At 39.4% G+C, this 20,885-nt stretch overlaps 1 protein-coding gene and 1 long non-coding RNA gene across 4 annotated transcripts in view; one reads left to right on the top strand and one right to left on the bottom strand.

The window, feature by feature from the left end:
* Positions 1-6,173: 6,173 nt before the first annotated feature.
* KRT39 (keratin 39) lies at positions 6,174-12,457 on the top strand. The gene is made up of 7 exons (XM_010975475.3): positions 6,174-6,641; positions 7,479-7,561; positions 8,197-8,353; positions 8,943-9,104; positions 9,209-9,334; positions 10,630-10,850; positions 12,196-12,457. Exons 1-7 carry the CDS (start codon positions 6,174-6,176, stop codon positions 12,455-12,457), a joined length of 1,479 nt encoding a protein of 492 aa, XP_010973777.3.
* The window catches only part of LOC105085239 (uncharacterized), a 113,365-nt gene continuing 102,933 nt past the window's right edge, over positions 10,454-20,885 (bottom strand). The window contains exons 6-8 of one of the 3 annotated variants that reach the window (XR_010384675.1): positions 15,769-16,121; positions 12,735-12,895; positions 10,454-10,746 (exon numbers count right to left, since the gene is read on the bottom strand). This is a non-coding gene — a long non-coding RNA (uncharacterized LOC105085239). Of the gene's footprint in view, positions 12,896-15,768; positions 16,122-20,885 lie in introns of all 3 variants that reach the window. The other 2 variants (XR_010384673.1, XR_010384674.1) reach the window with 2 other exon arrangements.

Genomic DNA, 20,885 nt, shown 5'->3' with positions numbered 1-20,885 from the left:
AACTTTACTGAATTTATTTATTAGTTCTAATAGTTTGGGGTAGTGTCTTTAGGACATTTTACATATAGTATCATGTCATCTGCAAACAGAGATAGTTTTACTTCTTTTCAATTTGAATTTCTTTTATTTCTTTTACTTCTCTGATTGCTATGGCTAAGATTTCCAATACTATTTTGAATTAAAATGGTGAGACTGGGCCTTGTTGTCTTGTTCCTGATCTTAGAAGAAATGCTTTCAGCTTTTCATGATTGAGTATAATGTTGGCTGTTTGGGTTTGTCACATATGGCATTTATTATTTTGAGATGTATTCCCTCCTCATCCACTTTGCTAAGAGTTTTATTATTAGTGGGTGCTGCATTTTGTCAAAAGCTTTTACTGCATGTATTGAGATGATCATATAGTTTTTAATTCTTCAGTTTGTTAATGTGGCGTATCACACTGATTGACTTGCAGTTATCGAACCTTCCCTTGCATCCCACATGAGATAAATTCCATTTGATTATGGTGTATGATCCTTTTCATCTATTGTTGAATTTGGTTTTGTTGAGGAATTTTGCACCTATGCTTATCAATTATATTGGCCTGTAATTTTCCTTTTTTGTGGTGTCTTGTCTGGTTTTGGTATCAGGGTGATGCTGCCCTAGGAGAATGAGTTCAGAAGCATTCCTTCCTCTGCAACTTTTTGGAATAGTTTGAGAAGGATAGGTGTTAACTTTAACATCTTTAAATGTTTGCTAAAATTCACCATCTGATCCTGGATTTTTGTTCATTGGGAGTTTTTTGTATTATTGATTCAGTTTCATTACTGGTAAGCAGTCTGTTCATATTCTGTTTTCTCCTGATTCAGTCTTAGCAGGTTGCATATTTCTAGAGGTATATTCATTTCTTCTAGGTTTTCCATTTTATTGATTTATACTTGTCCATAGGAATCTCTTATGATCCTTTGTATTTCTGTGGTATTAGTTGTAACCACTCCTCTTTCATTTCTGGTTTTATTTATTTGGGTCCTCTCTTCTTCTTCTTGATGAATCTAGATAAATTTAAGCAGATTGAAATCAAGCATCTTTTCCAACTACAACAGTATGAGACAGAGATCAACTACAAGGGAAGAAACTGCAAAAACCACAAACATGTGGAGTCTAAACAACATGCTACTAAATGATCAATAAGCCACTGAAGAAATCAAAGAGGAAATCAAAAAACATCTGAGACAATGAAAATGGAAACACCATGATCCAAAACCTATGGGACACAGCAAAAGCAGCTCCAAGAAGGAAGTTCACAGCGATCCAAGCCTACCTTAGGAAACAATAAAAATTTCAAATAAACGATCTAATTTTACACCTAAAGGAACTAGGTCTTACTTATTGAGTCTTGTTTTGTGGCTTAGCATATTGTTTATTGTGGAGAATGTTCCATATATACTTGAAAAGCATGTGTATTCTGCTGTTTGGGAGGGAAATGTTCTGTATACATCTATTAAGTCTATTTAATCTAATGTGTTGTTTAAAGCCAGTGTTTCCTTATTGATATTCTGTCTGGATGATCTGTCCATTGATGTAAGTGGGGTATTATAGTTCCATACAATTATTGTGTAACTTCTCCCTTTATATGTTTTTTTGTGAATATTTGCTTTGTGTGTTTGGGCACTCATATGTTGGGTGCATATACATTTATAATTGTTATCTCTTCTTGTTGAATTGATCCCTTTATGATTATGTAACATCTTTCTTTGTCTGTTGTCACAGTCTTTGCCTTATTTTTTTTTTATTTTTTCCATTTTTTAAATTTTTTTTATTGAGTTATAGTCATTTTACAATGTTGTGTCAAATTCCAGTGTAGAGCACAATTTTTCAGTTATACATGAACATACATATATTCATTGTCGCTTTCTTTTTCACTGAGCTACCACAAGATCTTGTATATATTTCCCTGTGCTATACAGTATAGTCTTGTTTATCTATTCTACATATGCCTGTCAGTACCTACAAATTTTGAACTCCCAGTCTATCCCTTCCCACCCCCCTCCCCTCTGGTAACCACAAGTTTGTATTCTATGTCTATGAGTCTGTTTCTCTTTTGTATCTATGTTCATTTGTCTCTTTCTTCCTTTCTTTCTTTCTCTCTTTCTTTTCTTTTCTTTCTTTCTTTCTTTCTTTCTTTCTTTCTTTCTTTCTTTCTTTCTTTCTTTCTTTCTTTCTTTCTTCTTTCTTTCTTTTTTCTTTCTTTTTTTCTTTCCTTCCTTCCTTCCTTCCTTTCTTTCTTTCTTTCTCCTTCTTTCTCTTTCTTTCTTTCTTTCTTTCTTTCTTTCTTTCTTTCTTTCTTTCTTTCTTTCTTTCTTTCTTTCTTTCTTTCTTTCTTTCTTTCTTTTCTTTCTTTCTTTCTTTAAGATTGCACATATGAGTGATCTCATATGGTATCTTTCTTTCTCTTTCTGGCTTACTTCACTTAGAATGACATTCTCCAGAGACATCCATGTTGCTGCAAACAGTGTTATGTTGTCATTTTTATGGCTGAATAGTATTCCATTGTATAAATATACCACATCTTCTTTATCCAGTCATCTATTGATGGACATTTAAACTGTTTCCATGTCTTGGCTATTGTAAATAGTGCTGCTATGAATATTGGGGTGCAGGTGTCTTTTTGAAGTAGGGTTCCTTCTGGATATATGCCCAGGAGTGGGTACAGTCTTTGTTTTAAAGTCTATTTTGTCTGATATAGGTATTGCTACCCCAGCTTTCTTTTCATTTCCATTTCTATGAAATATTTTCTTCTATCCCCTCACTTTCAATCTGTGTGTCATTAGATCTGAAGTTAATTTCTGTGTGCAGCATGTATATGGATCTTGTTTTTATCCACTTAGTCACTCTGTCTTTTGATTTAGTCCATTTACATTTAAAGTAATTATTGGTAAGTATGTAATTATTGCTATTTTTTTCATTTTATAGTTTTTTTGTTCCTTTCTTATTTTGCTCTGTTGTCTTGTGTTTGAAGACTATCTTTAGAGTTATAGTTGGATTCCTTTCTCCTTTTGTGTGTGTGTGTCTACTATAGATTTTAGTGTGTGGCTACCATGAGGGGTGTGTGTGTGTGTGTGTGTGTGTATATATAATCATATATTTAATTATTATTTTAAGTTGATAACCTCTTAAGTTTGAATGCATTCTAACAATCCTGCATTTTCACTCTTCCCTGCCCCCAACATTTAATATTTTTGACATCATATTTGTTTCGTGTATCCCTGAATTACTTATTGTAGATATAGATAATTTTACTACTTTTGTCTTTTAACCTTCCTATATCTGATCCTTCAGCAAGTTGTATTTTTGTAATAGTAACATCAAAGATCACTGATCACAGATCACTATAACAAATATAATAATGAAAAAGTTTGAAATATTATGAGAACTACCAAAATGTGACAGAGACACAAAGTAAGCAAATGTTTGGAAAATAGTGCTGATAGACTTCCTCAAGGCAGGGTTGTCACAAACCTTCAATTTGTAAAAAAGGTAAAATCTGTGAAGCACAGTAAAATGAAGTATATCTATGCATGTAACCTTCACATTTAAGTATTTACCCCATCGTGAATTAATTTTTGTGTACAGTGTGAGGTAGACCTTAAGATGTAATAGTTTTTGATATATAATTATCTAATTAATTAAGCAACATTTATTGAAAAGGCTATCCTTTTCTCATTGACTTACTTTGGAACTTTTGTCAAAAACCAACTGACCACATATTTGGGTCTATTTCTAGATTCTACATTCTTTTCCATTAATCTATTTGCCAACCCTTTGCCAGTATCATGCTGTCTTGATTACAGTAGCACTACAGTAACTTGAACAAATTTACATTCCTGCCAGAAATAAATGAGAGGTACACAGTACAATGTATTTGTTATCAAGCTTTTTTTCTAGCCTGATAGATGGAAAAATGAAATGATATCTCAGTGTAGTTTAAATTTACATTTCCTTTTTCATTAGTGACATTGAACACTCTAAGACACTTTTAAAAGTGCCTCTTCTATTTTCCTTTTGGTCACTATCTATAGTATAATTGCAAATCTTCTTTCCCAATTTGTCATCTGTCTTCTGATTTTATACTTTATGTTTTTATCCACGCACAAGTTATTTATGTAGTCAAATTTGTAAATTTTTTATGGTTTCTTAATTTTGAGTCATTAGAAAGGCCTTCTGACTGCAAACTTATAAAAGAAGTTTCCTATGTTTTGTTTTAACACACTTACAATATTATTTTTTCATATTTGAATCTTTGATCAGTTTGTAATTGTCCTACTACAAGGCATTAGGTATGATTCCAATATTCCTTGTCCAGCTCCCAACTCTGAGTGATACAGAAATGTCCCCAACTGTATATGACAGTCTGTCTTTTCCTCATTGATTTTAAAAGTCACATCTACCACCTACTAAATTCCAATTTCTTTGGGAATCTATTTCTAGACTTCTTATTCTAACCTATCAGTCAGTCTGACTATTCATGCAACAATACTACACTATTTTAATTATTGAAGCGTTAAAATGTATTTTAAAATCTGGAAGTATTGATCTCTCCATAGCTTTTCTTTTTCAGAATTTTCCTGGCCATTATAATTTGTTTAATTTTTCTCATAAAACTTTAGAATTATCTTGTCTAGTTGAAAAAAAGGCACATAATGATACTGTCTCAATAAACTTACTGAGACCTAAGTTAAATTAATGTAGATATAATTCACTTTTTCATAATGATGAATACAGTATTTCAGTCCAAGAACATAATATATCTTTCCATTTATTCTAGTTTTCTGTTCTTCACTATATTTTAACATTGTATTCATGTAGCTTTTGTACCTTTCTAGCTAAATTGATTCCTGCATATCTTATATTTGCTAGTGCTATTAGAAATCGTGTTTTTCCTCCCACTCTGTGATATGCAGGATAAGGGCCTCCAAAGATGTTCATGTTCTCATCCCAGACCTTGACTATTTTAGGCTACATGACAAAGGGGAAGTAAGGTTGCTAATCAGCTGACCTTAAACAAAATAGAAAGATCATCCTAGATGATATAAGTGGACCCAAAATAATCATAAGGGTTCTTGCTTAAATGTGGAAGAAGGGAGCAGAAGAGTCAATGTCAGGGTGATGCAATGTGAGAAAGACCTGACTGTACATTGCTGGCTTTGAAGATGGAAGAGGGCCACAAGCCAAGGAATGTGGACAGGCTCTAAAGCTGGAAAAGTCAAGGAAATGATTCTTTCCTAGGGACTCCAGGAAGGATCAGGAACAAACAGCTTTCTTAAGAAAATGCTGAGTTAAGTAGTCCTGAGAAAGAACACACTTATCTTTCAACAGATCACGTTTAAACAGCAAAAATAACAACACCATAACAAATTTTTAGCTATTATAATATGACATGCAAACACTGAGCACTAATAATGTCATAGAATGGAAGTTTTGGAAAACCAAAAGGTAACCAGCCTCTTCTCCAAGGAATTTGTTAGCAATCAAACCCTACCTGAGACTCTAAAACAGGAATCCAGCAATTACCTTTAAAAAGAGTCTTATTAAAACCAACATTTTAATCCATACTCCCTATGTTCAAATAATGAAAATGGGGAAATCAGTTGGACAAACCAAAACAATACTGATTTGTAAGTTCACCAATAATTATTGGATATTAATAGTTTCCCTTTTTTAGAGAAGAAAGGAAAAGAAGGATGGACTCATTCCTGGTCAAGCTCAATACCAGGTGGAGAGGTCAACAAAGACTTAATAAACTTAATACACTCACACCTGCTTAATGATGGATGCTGTTAGAACTGTGACGACAGTTCCTTTTGAAGACATAATGTGAAGCTCTGAATCCAACGACAAATAGTAGTTGTGATGGGTAATGACTTAGTAACAGCCTAAATGCACATTTTTATGAGACAAGTAACTCTTCTCATGCAAGTAAAAAGCAGACTAATGAGATGTTCCTATGGGATTTGATATAAACATTAGAAAGGAAAACATCTTGCCTGCTGCAACACCACCTGGAACGAAGGCTATATAAACACTTCAAAGAGGAAAAAGCCAAGAGGTCTGGCATTTAGACTCAGTGGTGGTTACTTGAGCTTTGGATCCCGGAGACCACAGACTTTGAAACAAACCAAAGCTGGGCACACGCTATGAATACCAAGGGCTGTGCAACAACTATGTCTTCTTCAGCGCCGTGCCAAAGCTGTTCTGGGATTACAAATTTAAGGACCATCTTTTCTAACACCAGCTGCCAGCATGCTGGTCTTGAAGCCAACAGCTGTCAGCCAACTGGCCGTGTTCTGAGAACTCCCCAGTCCCAGGACTGCCAACACATGCCTTGCTTTTGTCTCACACCCCTCTGCCTAATAAGCAACTTCAACACCTGTCCCTCTCTGGATGATTGCAGCTGGTGTGGTGAGGGCATCAACAGCTATGAGAAAGAGACCATGCAAATCTTGAACGACCGCCTTGCTAACTACCTGGAAAAGGTACGAATGCTGGAACGAGAGAATGCTGCACTGGAGTGTAAAATCCAGAAAGAGTGTGACAAAGAGGTCCCAGTCACATGCCCTGACTACCTGTCCTACTATGCTACCATTGAGGAGCTCCAGCAGAAGGTAAGATTCTTGGGGACCTATATCATTAGGTTGCAAATTGACATTCTCCAGGCAATAGTCATTTGTTAAACTTTAACATGTTTAGTTTCTTTTATGCTGAAAAATATTTTGTAGAATAAGAAAATCTCTGGAATGAAATTGTTACCTTGAGGAAATGTTTACAGTGTTATCATTTTTCATTTTCCAGAGATACACTCTGCCCTTATAACCAGATAACTCAGGACCAAGTTGTACTAATAACCCACTGCTGCCATTTCTTTCACAAAAGTGAGAAAACTGGGACCTGAGAAAATGAATTTTGTTTTCATAAGTTCCTAAACAGATTAACTTTTACCCATTCTTTTCAACCATTACCACTCTTCCCCTCTTTTATGCTCATCTCATCATCTCCAAATTGTTTAAATAGTTTTTTCCCCACATCAAACCTGTTTCCTATTCAGAGCGATATGCTGCTGCTACACAGGCTGGATTTATTCTATTACATTTTTTCCACAAATATTTACTGAGCACCAACAACGATGCACCAGACGTTATTCTAGGCTCTGGGAATGTCCTGGTGAACTAAAAAGTCTCGCCCTCACAGCATTTACATTCTAGTGGACGGTGGAAGCTAATGCAAATTTAGGATGAATTTTGTATTTTAAGAGTAAAACATCAACAAGAGTTTTTACTGTAGTCATTCTTGCCAATCTTTTAAGACTTTCCAAAGTTTCCCAAGCATCCTAAGCATACCTACGAAAAGCCTGTTAACTGATACACACACAAGCCCCTTGGAGGCTTTTAAAGGAGGCGATCTTGGTGTTTGTCTCATTTGTGTGTACAACTTCTTAATTCTAGATCTTGTGTACCAAGGCTGAGAATTCCAGACTGGTCTCACAAATTGACAACACCAAACTGGCTGCTGATGACTTGAGAGCCAAGTAAGCCCACCCAACTCTGTCGTTCATGACAGAATTCACCCTGCGCCTGATGCTACTCACTCCCCATAAGATCATCTCCAAGATCGTCTGCTAACCCTCCTGCCCAACCCAGAGAAGACTTTCAAATTCCATATAAATGATTAAGACTCATAACCACTCGCATGTATACAGCACCTGTAGTTTCTAACATACAAATGCATCTGATTACCTGCACAATAGTCAGTAAAACAGGCAGAGCTACTGTGTTAGCACCCCCATTTAAGGTGAGAACACAGGTTTAACGGGGTTCAGCTACTTACCCAAAGGCATACTACCATACAAGACAGAGCCAGAACTTGGACCCACGCTTGCTAAGTTTTAACTCCTTGCTCTTTCCACTTCCATTACACTGCCTCTAGGGGGCAGGGGAAGGAGGATAAACGCCTTCATCTCAGCAGCAAGGCAGCATCACTCCGGCAAATTTAGGAATCGTAATGGAATAGTGATATTTTTCAAATGGCTTCACCTCTAAAGAGAATAAAACCTGCACTAGAAATATAGGAAATGAGAAGCCCAGAGGAAAGTGCTGGAGAGTTCTGCTTGGCGTGACTGACATCATCTACATCTTAGTGTCTTTCTGTGTCTCATTTTTAAAGGTGTGAAGCTGAGGTGTCCCTACGTCAGCTAGTGGAGGCAGATGCCAACGGCCTACAGCAGATCCTGAACGCACTGACCCTGGGCAAGGCGGACCTGGAGACTCAAGTCCAGTCTCTGAAGGAGGAGCTCCTTTGCCTCAAAAACAACCATGAAGAGGTTAGAGAAAGCCCAAGAGGGACATTACAAGCTAAGCCTCAAAAAATAGCAACCCTGATTATACCCACCGCTAGTACCACTGGTTCAATGTGTTTCAAATCCATGGCCTAGAACTCGATCCTGGAAGGCCCCACTGTCCTCTCCAGCTTTTCCAGGAGAAGGAAGCAACCCAATTTCCCTGAGCTCACAGGTTTCCCATCATTTTGTCGGCATCCCTGCACAGACTTCTGCTGCTATTGGTCTAAGTCAGTACTGGCACAAATGCATGTTGGCATCAAGAGATTATGGTCTTTCATTACGAATTCCACCTGTATGCCACTTCACCCACTACCCCTGGAAATGATCTAAATTCTTTAAAATACTGATCTTGCTAGTCCATTCCTTTTCACAGTGCACATACTTGAACACACAGTCAATAGCCTTAAGCCATTTTATAGCATCTTAATAGCACCTATAAATCATGTATTCCTTTATCATGGGCTGTATTTCAGATGCAATTAAGCTAAATTATCACTGTTAGATTAAAACAAGAACACAAGGTGGGGACATCTGTTCACCAAGGGACTTCACACTGTTTTTCTTTTCATAGGAAATCAATTCCTTACAGACCCAGCTTGGGGACAGGCTCAACATCGAAGTGACCACCACCCCCTCTGTTGACCTAAACCGGGTCCTACAAGAAATGAGATGTCAATATGAATCCATCATGGAGACAAACCGCAAAGATGTGGAAGAGTGGTTCAACACGCAGGTGGGGAGGGTAGACAAGTCAAAAACAAAAAGTTGACATTGCATTTCCAGGGGCCTTGAATCACAGTCAAGTTCTCCATGATCTCCATGGTCCTTGTGTTTCAGATGGAGGCACTGAGCCAGCAGGTGGTGACCAGAACCCAACAGCAGCAGTGCTCCCAGAAGGAGATCATTGAACTGAGATGCACCATGAACGCTCTAGAGATTGAACTGCAGGCCCAGCACAGAATGGTACCCAACACACTGACCACACCTAGCACAGCAGGGATGGCAGTAGCCCCTGACACATATGTGCTGCAATGTTTCCCTAAGTGTGCCCCTCTGTTTGTTAAAGTGTCTATGGTCAAAAAAGGACTTTGTGGTCAAATAAGCCTGAGAAATGCTGGATTAAACAAAGGTTAAACAGGGTACCTTCCTACAGGCCTTCAGAAAGCTGATGTTCACCGTGAATCTCCAAGAAGGGGACACATGGTACTCAGCACTTAAGACTCATATGGCTGTGGACTCCTCCTTTTAAGAGCATCCATGGCAGTGATAATGCATGGAGTACACTTTGGGAGACACTAAGAGACATATACAAAACATTTCTACAAACTACCAAATTGATAAAACAATCCTATGAGGGAGATGGCATAATTACTAAGCCAATTTTACAGATGAGGCTCAGAGAGCTAAGGTGATTTTCCCAAGTCAGATCCCAAGATAAGTTTCATCTCACCCATTTTATAGATGGAGACATGGAGCTCCTGAGGCATTAAGTAACTTGTCAAAAGTCACAAAAGAAGTTAAGAGTCTGAGCCAGAAGGCAGGTTACAAAGCTGGGACCACTTCTGCCTCATTCTGCTGCCTCCCTAAGGCAAGCAACTATTTAAATGCTCTGATACGAAGGTTATTAGGAAGACCTTGCCCCAAAGCTCGCTTTGCCACCAGCTAGTCACATGACCATAGGCAACGCATTTAACCTCTTGAATCTCAGTTTTCTTATCTATAAAAAGTGGAATAATCATGCAAGTTATAGGTTCCTGAAACCTAAAATTCCAACCATTGGCTTATATGATACATCAGGAAAGAACTTTAAACATCAAAGTTTCAACTCTCAAAGGTTACATATAAAGGAATTGATCCAGTGAGAGAATTGTTTACGGCTAAATGCTACTCACTTCCTTTTTAAGGTACAAATACTCGTAGAATGAGGTGCTGTGGTACTGTGTTTTTAATGACTAGATGTGAAATAAGTTGGAATGTTTCTTTCTGTCATAGGTAGGACAGTGTGATAGGAGATGATCAGGTGACTGAGAAAGAGGAACAGAATTAAATATTTAAAGAGATGCCCAAAAAAGAGGATAAAGCTTTAGCATAGTTGGTAATTTTATTTTTGGATTTATTTGGTTAGGAAGCAATAAGAGGGTTTGGAGATTCATTAGTACCTGTCACAAAGAAACCATTGTTTCAAATGATACAGATCACAAGTGATCTGGGCTTAAAAGAGTCATTGTTATAAATCCCCCTTCCTTCCCCCATGGTAGAGAGACTCCCAGGAACGTGCCCTGGCAGAGACGGAGGCCCGCTACTCAGCCTTGTTGGCCCAGATCCAGTGTCTGATCGATTACCTAGAGGCTCAGCTGGCAGAGATCCGGGGTGCCCTGGAAAGACAGAACCAAGAATATGAGATTCTGCTGGACGTCAGGTCCCGGCTGGAGTGTGAGATTAGCACATACCGCAGTCTTCTGGAGAGCTCGGATGGCAAGTACGTAAAATAAAAGCAGCTTCTATGAGACAGAGGCTCAAGCACGCACATGTATGTACTGACAACAGGGGGCAAGTGCTGGCGCTTCTTGCCAGTGAGCGGGAGCTGTGGCTGGAAGACGCTGGAAGGGCCTCGCAAGCTGTGCCGTTTGGACACCTACAATCATAACCTAGACCAAACTGGACTGGTTAGCTGATCCGAGTCGTTTTGAATAACCAGTGCTCCAGATTAACCCCTTATAGGTTAGCTAGCTTCTTAGAGTTTTAAAAATTACTAGGAAAAGAATGGTTTCCCCAAAGATGAACATTCCTGGTGATTTACAGATTTCCTCCCACTGACATGAACTTCTGACTTCCATGAGATTGAACGAGAATACCCTGCTGTCTTTGAAGGACGTTCTGCTCAGGCTTAAACCCTTAACCTTTTCCAGCCACTTGTCCTTAGAGGCCAACAATGTGTACATATGTGTTTCAGCATTTTTTTTATGGAAGTTGTATTTTTTGAAATAATAAGTTACCAATCCATAAGGAATAGAGCAGAAGCTCTTTGAAGCAACTCAGACCAAACTAACACTTCAAATGCAGACCTAGTTACAATTGCTAACTAGGTCTGCTCCCCACTAATTGTTTCCCTCCCCAAAACACTTAGTGAACTCTGTTCACACACTGTTAACCTGTGCGATCGCCCGGAGGAGCTACAATATTCCAAAGTGCCTTGAATCATCAAAGAAAGATGCTGTTTTCTAAAAAGAGTTCTTACTGTTAACTCCTAACTCCAATTCTCTAAGGATTATTCATTTTTAGGTGCACAGAGGCACTTCAAGTGCTTCTGATGAAGTGCTGAGGACTCTTCCCTAGACGGGAATCAGGCCACCAGAAGTATTATGACTAATTATCTGATGAAGAACAACACCTGTTTAGCTTCCTTCCTCAGATAGTTAAGCTCTTGAACTTGTCCCTTATCACTGTTGAGTCCCCCTTAATCCATTCTGCAGATGAAAAACTAAAACTTGGGAGGGTTAACTGACTTCTGTGAGGTCACCAGCTGGCAAATGACAGAGCTGGGCTCCATCCCAGCCTCTGACTCCCGGCTTGTTCGTCCAATGCTATGGCATTGGCTATAATGGCAGCTTACATAACCTAGTCCTTCTAAACCTAGGATGCAGCTTTCCCATGGATCAGGTCTGATTTTTTTCCTTCCACTAAGGTACAGGATGAATGAACAAGCGTTAGGAAGCACTTGTTTTGAGTGACACGTGTTGAAAAATGAACCACTGCTGTTTTTCTCCATAGTCATTGTTGCCTTCCCTCAATCACAGGTAAAATTCTGCATTTTTCCCCCCTAGGCTTCCCTGTCACCCATGTGCCACCAAATGTGAGCCTTCCATTTGCACATCCAGTAAGGCCAGAGCCACGGAATGCACAGCCCCAGTTTGCACATCATCCTCAGCCCCCCATGGGATACAGGAGTCCTGTGGTGACTGCAGAACGCTGCCCCGAATTCTGGTGAAAATCTGCACCATCACCAAGGAGATCAAGGATGGGAAAGTCATTTCTTCTTACGAGCATGTGCAGCCTTGCTTCATCACCAGAACTGCCAAACTCTGACATCCCGAGGTGATAAAAAAAGGACCCTCAATCATGAAAGAGAGGCCAGTACTTGCTCCGGCCAGAAAGGTTTAAGAACTCCCCAGGCCCTTAAGGTACTTAGTTTCTTGCTACTACATGGGGTCCCCATTGCTAGACAGACTATCTTTTATTCTGCTTCTGTCCTGAGTCGCTGCTGCCAACGTGATAATAAATGACACTTCTCTGGAAGCACATTTCCCATGTATCAGAGGGTCAGCACTGATGTGTAAGTGCGCAAGAAGGTGACCTACATTACCTGATTCCACAGGTGATGGGCAGGTTTTCCTTGTGTTTATTCAGGCCTTGTTGACTTATGTTCCTCATTAGAGCCAGTCAGACAAGTTCGAGAATTGTTTTTGGCCATGACACATGAAGGGGAAAAGCTACAACCGTCCCTTCTAAACTCCTTCTTTGGCTCTAGAAAGAAGCCCATGTGGGAACAGCATGAACAGAGAAACAGCTCTTTAATACTTAATTTCTTTGAACAGTCATGAGTCTGAATCCTGCTGAATTCTGTTGTCTCAATTACTGTTGATCCACACATATACACTTTTCTTTCCCCAAGATATTTTTAAAAAGACGTCCACATTCTCCAACACTTTGTGAACCATCAGGCTCTCCAGATACTTACATCAAGAATCAGGAATCATTGTGGGGAGTTGAGTCTAGAGCATTTTGAATAGCCTGGACCCTTTCATTAAATGCTTGCTATTTCTCTTTCTGTTCTTTAGGGAAGGGGACTTGGTTCTGATTCTTTGACAAGGGACATATAGCTGGAACTCTCAAGACATAACCCTGCTCCTCTATCTCCCTGTGACAGGTGGCCAGGAAAAAAATAACTTAGATGCCTGCGTCAATCTGCCCATCAGAGAGAAATGAACTTGATAGCCACAAACTTTGCAGAAAAGTAACCATGAGTAATCGCTGTTTGCAAGCACAAGGCAGTCCCAGCGTGAGAAAGCCCCATTTAGGTACCTATCCCTACAAAAACTGCTTGGCATTTCCAGAGGTTTTAGTAAGTAAGCCCATGTCAAACACAGAATGTGAAGGTAAAAGTCCTGCAGACCTATATTTGCCACTTCCGAATTGTGACCTTGGGCAAAACACTTAGCCATCATCAAATTTAATTTCCCTGTTGTTAAACAAGGCTCATGCCTACTTCACAGGGTTGTTGTGAAGATCAAATGAAATTGTCTAGGTAATGCTGTTTTGTACACTGAAAAGTACTACACAGGTGTTATTTTTCTATAAGCCCTAGACCTAATTATGTTATTCTTATCTCATGTTAAAATTCTTTCTCCATGAATTGAGTTCTCTAGTCATGATTTTTGAGTATTAATCGTGTTTGGCTTGGGGGATCAACAGAACAGAACACAATCTCCTGTGATCAAGCCCACAATTTTACTCAATAAAGCATTTTTGAAGTCTTAGTGTATGTATCAGATAGCAGTTGATGGCTGATCCCACATCAAAGACAAAAGCACTGTTTAGCTCACAGTACAGCCATCCACTTCCTCCAGGCAAGTAGCAACTTATACTAAGCAAATGGAATGCAGAACTCCCAGACCGACCTCTTTTCTATCAATAATCTCTTTTTCCTCTGAGTGCTTAGATTACCCCTGGTCAGCACTTACTCGCATACTATCTCAGACCGAAGGATGGAAATGTGGGAAGCGTATGGGGTTTGGACTCAGAAACCCCAGGACAGAGTCTCCGCCCAGCTTGTGTGTATGTCCTTGAATAAAAGCGACATAACAACTTGGGCCCTGATGGGATAAGGATGGTGAAAGGGTTTTATAAGCTGTAAAGTGCTGCGCAGAAAGGAGCTTTTATTTCCTAAACTGAAAGCCAAGCATATGTCATTTCCTTCCAAACCTTCTTCCTTTGTGTGTGGTTCAAGGATGGCCCCCAGTGGACCCCATACAAACCATCAACACTACCTGGGAAACCAAATGGTGAGAGGTCAGAGCTGCTCAGTATGCTGTGAGGTTTGATTTCAACAAGATTCAGGGTTTAGGAACCTTGCTGGACTCAGGTAAACCTTAGGCTGCTGCAGTAATGCCATTGTCAATTTATCCCAGAAACAGGACATCCTCCTCCTGCTCAGAGCAAAGTATCTCACATGTGTTTTACAATCAAAATAAATTGTTATAAACTGCATGGTAAAGAGGAGGTCTGACCACTCCAAGGCTAACAGGGAAGGTAAGACAATCTGCTGGACCTTGTATATGAATGGTTAAGCCTTTTAAAGGCAATAAGGAGTCTGGATTTTTACCGTGAAGCTAAATCAGTATCCTACACAGCCACAGGAGGTAGTTAAAGGGTTGTTTTTGTTTTTTGTTTTTTTTTCTTTTTTAAACATAGTTTACCATAGGCCAGTCACTGCAGTAGAAAGGGGACTGACTGATGGAGAGGGAAACAGATTAAACACAAGTTTAATTTTAGCACAGCTCAGAAGACAACCAGGAATCAGGAAACAGCATGTTCTCTGGAGCCCGAGTTCAAATTCCATCTCTGCATTCTCACTGTGAGACTTCAAGCTGTTAATTGAACCTTGCTGGGCCTCACTCTCCCCATCTGTGAAATGGGGATATTAGAAGTACCTACCACCAGGATCATTCTGAGAATTACATAAACAAATGTGTGTAAAGCACTTAGAGGAGTATCTGGAAAACAGCATGTATTCAATAAATGTTAGTTATTATTATCAATACTGTCATTACTAACAAAAATTTCTGCTTAGAAGAAGCAGCCTTCAAATTTTTCCCCAGGATTTGGGTTAGTGGAAACCCCTTATATTACTTTCTACCAGGATTCTTCTAGTTAACCCAGAAATCACCTACACCCAAATCCCCTGGGGAGCTTGTAAAATTCAGATTCTGGGGCCTAACCCCAGATCTCCTGCATTGGCATCTCCAGATGTGGGACCCAAAAATTCAGACTTTAACAAAATTCTCAGCAGAAGCATGTGGGCTGAACTAAAAACCACTGCTTTCTAACTAACAAGTGTCTTTTGGTTTAAAGATCTGAATGACTTGATGCCTTTTTGAAGCTTTCTTTTAGGTTCTGACACTAACTTGGCAGAAGACCACACTTGCAGACAGTTCTTCCTCCACATCTATCTACCTGTTCATAAAGTGGAGTTAATCAATAATAAATATGTTAAAAGTGTTATTAATTTAATCCTCATACTCCCATGAAGTAGCTACTATGACTATCCCCATTTAGAAGATAAAGAAACCAATATTTCGAGGAATCTCCATACTGTTTTCCACAGTGGCTGCACCAACCTGCATTCCCACCAGCAGTGAAGGAGGGTTCCCCTTTCTCCACAGCCTCTCCAGCATTTGTCGTTTGTGGACTTTTGAATGACGGCCATTCTGACTGGTGCAAGGTGATACCTCACTGTAGCTTTTGATTTGCATTTCTCTGATAATTAGTGATATTGAGCATTTTTTCATGTGCCTATTGATCATTTGTATTTCTTCCTTGGAGAATTGCTTGTTTAGGTCTTCTGGCCATTTTTCGATGGGGTTGTTTGCTTCTCGTTAAGTTGTATGAGCTGCTTACATATTCTGGAGATCAAGCCTTTGTCGGTTTCATCTGCAAAAATTTTCTCCCATTCCATAGGTTGTCATAAGAACTGTAAATGGAAAGTAATCTTTCAAAATTGTATAAAAAATAAAAATAAATTTAAAAAATAAAAATTTTTTTAAAAATCAAAAACCGAAAAAGATAAAGAGACCAACAGGTAGAGAAGTTAAGTGGCTTGCTCAATGCCACACAATAATAAGACTGAATTTTAAGCACTTGGATTTCCTTAAGAAAGTCAAATAGCACCTGATACATTATATAATCAGTCTCCAAGAACGGAAGCAATTCACAGTAGCCACAGATTATTTTCAACCAATCAAAGCACCTTTCTCCAGCTTGCTTGTCACTGCTTCTAGTGAGAAACCACCCAGGGAGTCTTTATGCCATTAGTACTGATCATTCTCTTTGTCTGGAAATTCATAGATTAAGTGAGTTTATTTTAAATTTTATTTGACTGTGGTAAGAACATTTAACATGCGATCTACCCTCTTTACAGATTTTTGAGTGAACAATACAGTTTTGTATCCACAGGCACAATGCTGTACAGCAGGTCCCTAGGACATATTTATCCTGAATAACTGAAATTTTGTACTTGTTCCCTTTTCCCTTCTTCCAAGCCCCTGGCAACCACTATTCTATTTTCTTCTATAACTCTGATTATGTAAGATGTTTCATGTAAATGGAATCATGCAGTATTTCTCCTTCTGTGATTGGCTTATTTTACTCAGTGTAATGTTTCAACCATGCTGTCACATATTGAAGGATTTCATTCTTTTTTAATGTTGAATAATATTCCATTGTGCGTGTGTGTGTGTGTGCGTGTTTCTTTTTTATCCATTCATCCACCAATGAACAGAGGTGGTTGTTTCCTTCTCTTGGCCATTGAGAACAGTGCCACAATGAACATGAGAGTGCTAATATCTCTTTGAAAATCAGAAAGGTATTATGGTGGCATCTAATAGCCTTTTTCATATCAGAGATAGAAAAACTGCAACCCAGAGAGAAAGGTGACTGGTCCATCACTGCCCAGTCAGTGAGAGAATCCAGTGCTCTTTTGTCTACTTCTCACTCCCCATCACATCTATAGTAGACAGCAGCAGAGTTGGGTCTGATGGAAACAACCCTGGACCACAAGTCAGCAACCTTCAGGTCTAGTTCTTAGGAGCATCATTTGACTTCTCTGTGCTTGGACTCTGGGTACTCACCAGGGATCTTTTTGATCTAACATCTTTAGTTTCCCTTACAGTCCCTGATATTACTCACCTTATTGTATCTAGTCTTCTACATCTGTAAATAGGAAATGACACCCAAAATGACATTCTCTAACTCCTCTCTGGTGTCTTTTAAAAGTAATTAGATGCCATCAATAAGACCTTTAAGTTCTTTATAAGCTAATAACTGTACATTGTTATTAATTCCCATAATTTCCATTTATCAAACAGCGGGAAAAAGTATCTTACTCGTTGACTTAGGAGGTTTACCCTAATTCTGTTCTGTTCATTTTGATTTAATATTAAAAGTTTTGACAATAAAAAAAAATCATTTTAATAGCAAATGCCTTTCCAAATGAAGGGGAGGGAGAAAGAAATTAAGATTCAGGAGAAAAGGGAAGTGTCCCGGATGAGAAGGGAGGAGGGCCATCCTTGCTAGGAAGACTTTCTAGGTCGAAGCAACCAGCATCCATAAGACAGTGCCGTGGGTTAGGATCAGTGCAAGCCAGCCTGAGAGCGTTGTTTCGACACTGTAATCAAATGTCTTTTATAGGAAATGAATCCTTTGGCTATTTGTCTGGCTAGAAATACCTGGCCAGTGTGTTCATGCATGATTCACAAGCTTCATGGGAACCACCCACGCACTCAGTTCAAATGGGAACCACCCTATTTGGCAACATTGAAAAGGTCTATTTAACTGAATTATCATTTCAGGTTGAGCATCATATTTGGAGGGTTTTCTCAGGTGATGCTTTTAAGACATAGGCCATCAGTTACATGCACATAAGAAAATATTTAATTTGCCAGTGTTTCTAAATATCCTAATTAAGGTGGTGTCACCAGAAGCAAAGTTTCTGAACATGTTTTCTTGGTCCTCCCACTCTTTCCCTCTTCTCCTCCTCTTCCTCTTCCTCTTCCTCCCCCTCCTTCATCTTCTCCTCCTTCCTCACCACCACCACTCCCTCTCTGTCTAGAACAATGTAACAATCAGGTTGTGCATACTACTGGTACCAGGAGAAAACATCTGAGGCTAAAGTTTTTCTTCTATTTCCTAGAAACAGACCAAGTTTGGGGCTCCTTTCTCTGTATCCTTCTCTAAAGAACCACATACACGCACACACACAAAATCAAGAAGGCCTTTCTTCTAAACCAGGGGCAAAAATCTCAGATATTACAGCTCCTTGTGGTGGCCCAGTGGGCCTAGCAGGTGCTTGAGAGTCACCCTGGGGAGGACTGTACCTACTTACTTGATATGTGTGGCCCTTGGAGAAGCAACTTAACTGTATTGACCCAGAAGACGTACAGAAAGGTTCCTCTTGGGGCTCAATCTATCCAAATCCATGTAGTCAAGTTATGGGCTCGGCAGAGAAAGCAGCAGGGAGGCTCTTGCAAAGCTCTCAGAGTTGACATAGTACACCCAACACATAATCAAAATGGTTAGATATGTGCAGAAGCCACAATGCCCCCCCACATGGCCAGTAAGTAGAAAGAATAATGCTTCCTGTAGTCAATTAAAGATCTATTGAATATTATGCCTCAGACACTGTGCTAAGTGCTTTACTCGAATTATCTCACTCAGTCCTCAAAACAGGCCTGTAACAATATTAGTCCCACTTTACTAATAAGCGAACCAAGGCCTACAGAAGTGAACTCACTCAGCATAGTACAGTTAGTAAACAGTCAAGTTAAAATTTGAACAAATTCAAGTCCTCTATACTCCAAATGCCCGATACCACCAAGTCTGACAATACAGTATCTCTTGTGCAAGCAAAGGCACAAATAGTTAGAGAAATAATGTGCCTGTCATGGAGTTCTGAGGAAGGCGAGCCCTAAAAGCAACTCGATGGTGCTTACATCCAGCCTAATCTTGGTAAGAACAGCGCTGAACCCAATCACATTAGCACATGGAAAGTCAGAGCAGTTCCTGAGGCTTCATTATTAAGACGCCACATCTCTCTTCTGGGTCTGTTTTGCTGAACAGCCTCCACATCACAATTTCGTCGATACTCAGATACAGCAAAGAAGGTGCTGCAGAATGGATCATTTCTCAGTGGTAAATGAATAAATTTGCATTCCAGCTCATTCATCTGCCACTTTGTTTAGGTTACTGTGAGTCAGCTCCTGAGAATCCCTTGGCTTCTGGTGCACTGATAGTTATGGTGCCTCTGAACCAACCAGCCTGAGAACAGAACCACTGCGACGGCTCAGAGCAGTGTCAACCTGTAAAGCTCCGCCTCGGAGATCAGACAGCCCAACTGGACAGCCTCTCCATCTCATCTCATCCTAAACGCAGCAACTAGGTTGCTGGGAAGTTTACTGTTTGAAGACTGGCATGGAATTGTTCAACCCCTCCAGACATAAAACCAAGAGGTCTTGATTGGAGAAACATCAGGAAACATCAATTTCATTTCTAATCCTGTTCATACTCTAGTAAAAACAGGGTCAATACAATGGCTGCCAGATACTCATGTTTCCAGCAGATGACACGTGGCTTCATCAGCAATCATGGGTGGCTGGCGCTGCGGGGAGCTTTCTGGTTTGGATCCAGCCTGAGATTAACAGGAAAAGGGGGTGATAAGAGGGGATATTGGAAGTCCACCTCTTGAATCACTTTTAATAAAGGCTACAAATTTGGGGGGCTAGTAATCAGAAGTGAAATCAAATGTACTAGGTTTAGATAGTAAAAGTAGAAGATGCTACATTCCTGAATTCAGGGAAGACACTAGGAGAAACAGACAAAATAAGAAGGAGGAAAATAAGAAGGAGGAAAATAAGTTTGCTCTTGTGGCCACAGAGTAAGGTAAGCCAGGATGTCATCTGAAGCTCACCAAGTAGAAGAGAATGTTCAATGGGAGTAGACGGCGGGTGTGATGCCCAATGTCCCAGTTATGGCACCATCTCTTCATTTTAATGATATAAAGCCTATGCAGTAAACAGCAATTAGTGATAGAGAAACTCATGGTTCAGGTCTACCTGAGAGAAAGGTCCACGGAGGAGATAAAAAGTGGACAGAGGGTGAGATCAGGAGGAAGATGGGCTCAGGTGTAAATAAAAGACCAATATTCACATCCACCCTAATCATGGTACCCACGTATGCCCTGGATCTTCAAGAAAAGCCTTGGGGTTTTTTTTTGTAATTTTATACTTTCCTATAGAATCACTTGTGAAATGTTCAAGTGAATGTGATTTAAATTCTTATTTTCTGAGATATATTGCATAAATTAATTTGCAAATCAAAAATATGCCTATAATTTGGGTAATGTAGAGTTTATGAAAGAGTCACTGCAACCATCTTTGCTGTTATAATAATTTTAAAAACCAGGCTACATATGTGTGTTGAAAATATATGTTTTGTAAGTGACATGGAAAAATATTCTATCCACCTTAATTTAATCTTCAGCCAAAAACTCAACTGCTAGAGTTCCTATTTGTATGTTACAGGTGCACACACACACATATTAATTTTTTTATTGGCAATGCAAAATATTAGCACAAACTCAGTGGCTCAAAACAAGAGAATTTTTCCCCACGACATATTCTTGCCTCCTTTGTTATAGAGTAATTGACCGTAAATGTGTGGTCTGGAGTCTCACCGGGCTAAA

Source organism: Camelus dromedarius, chromosome 16 (assembly GCF_036321535.1).
Source record: "Camelus dromedarius isolate mCamDro1 chromosome 16, mCamDro1.pat, whole genome shotgun sequence".
NCBI lineage: Eukaryota > Metazoa > Chordata > Mammalia > Artiodactyla > Camelidae > Camelus > Camelus dromedarius.
Note: the sequence above shows the minus strand (reverse complement) of the source record. Positions and strands in the feature narration are given on the sequence as shown.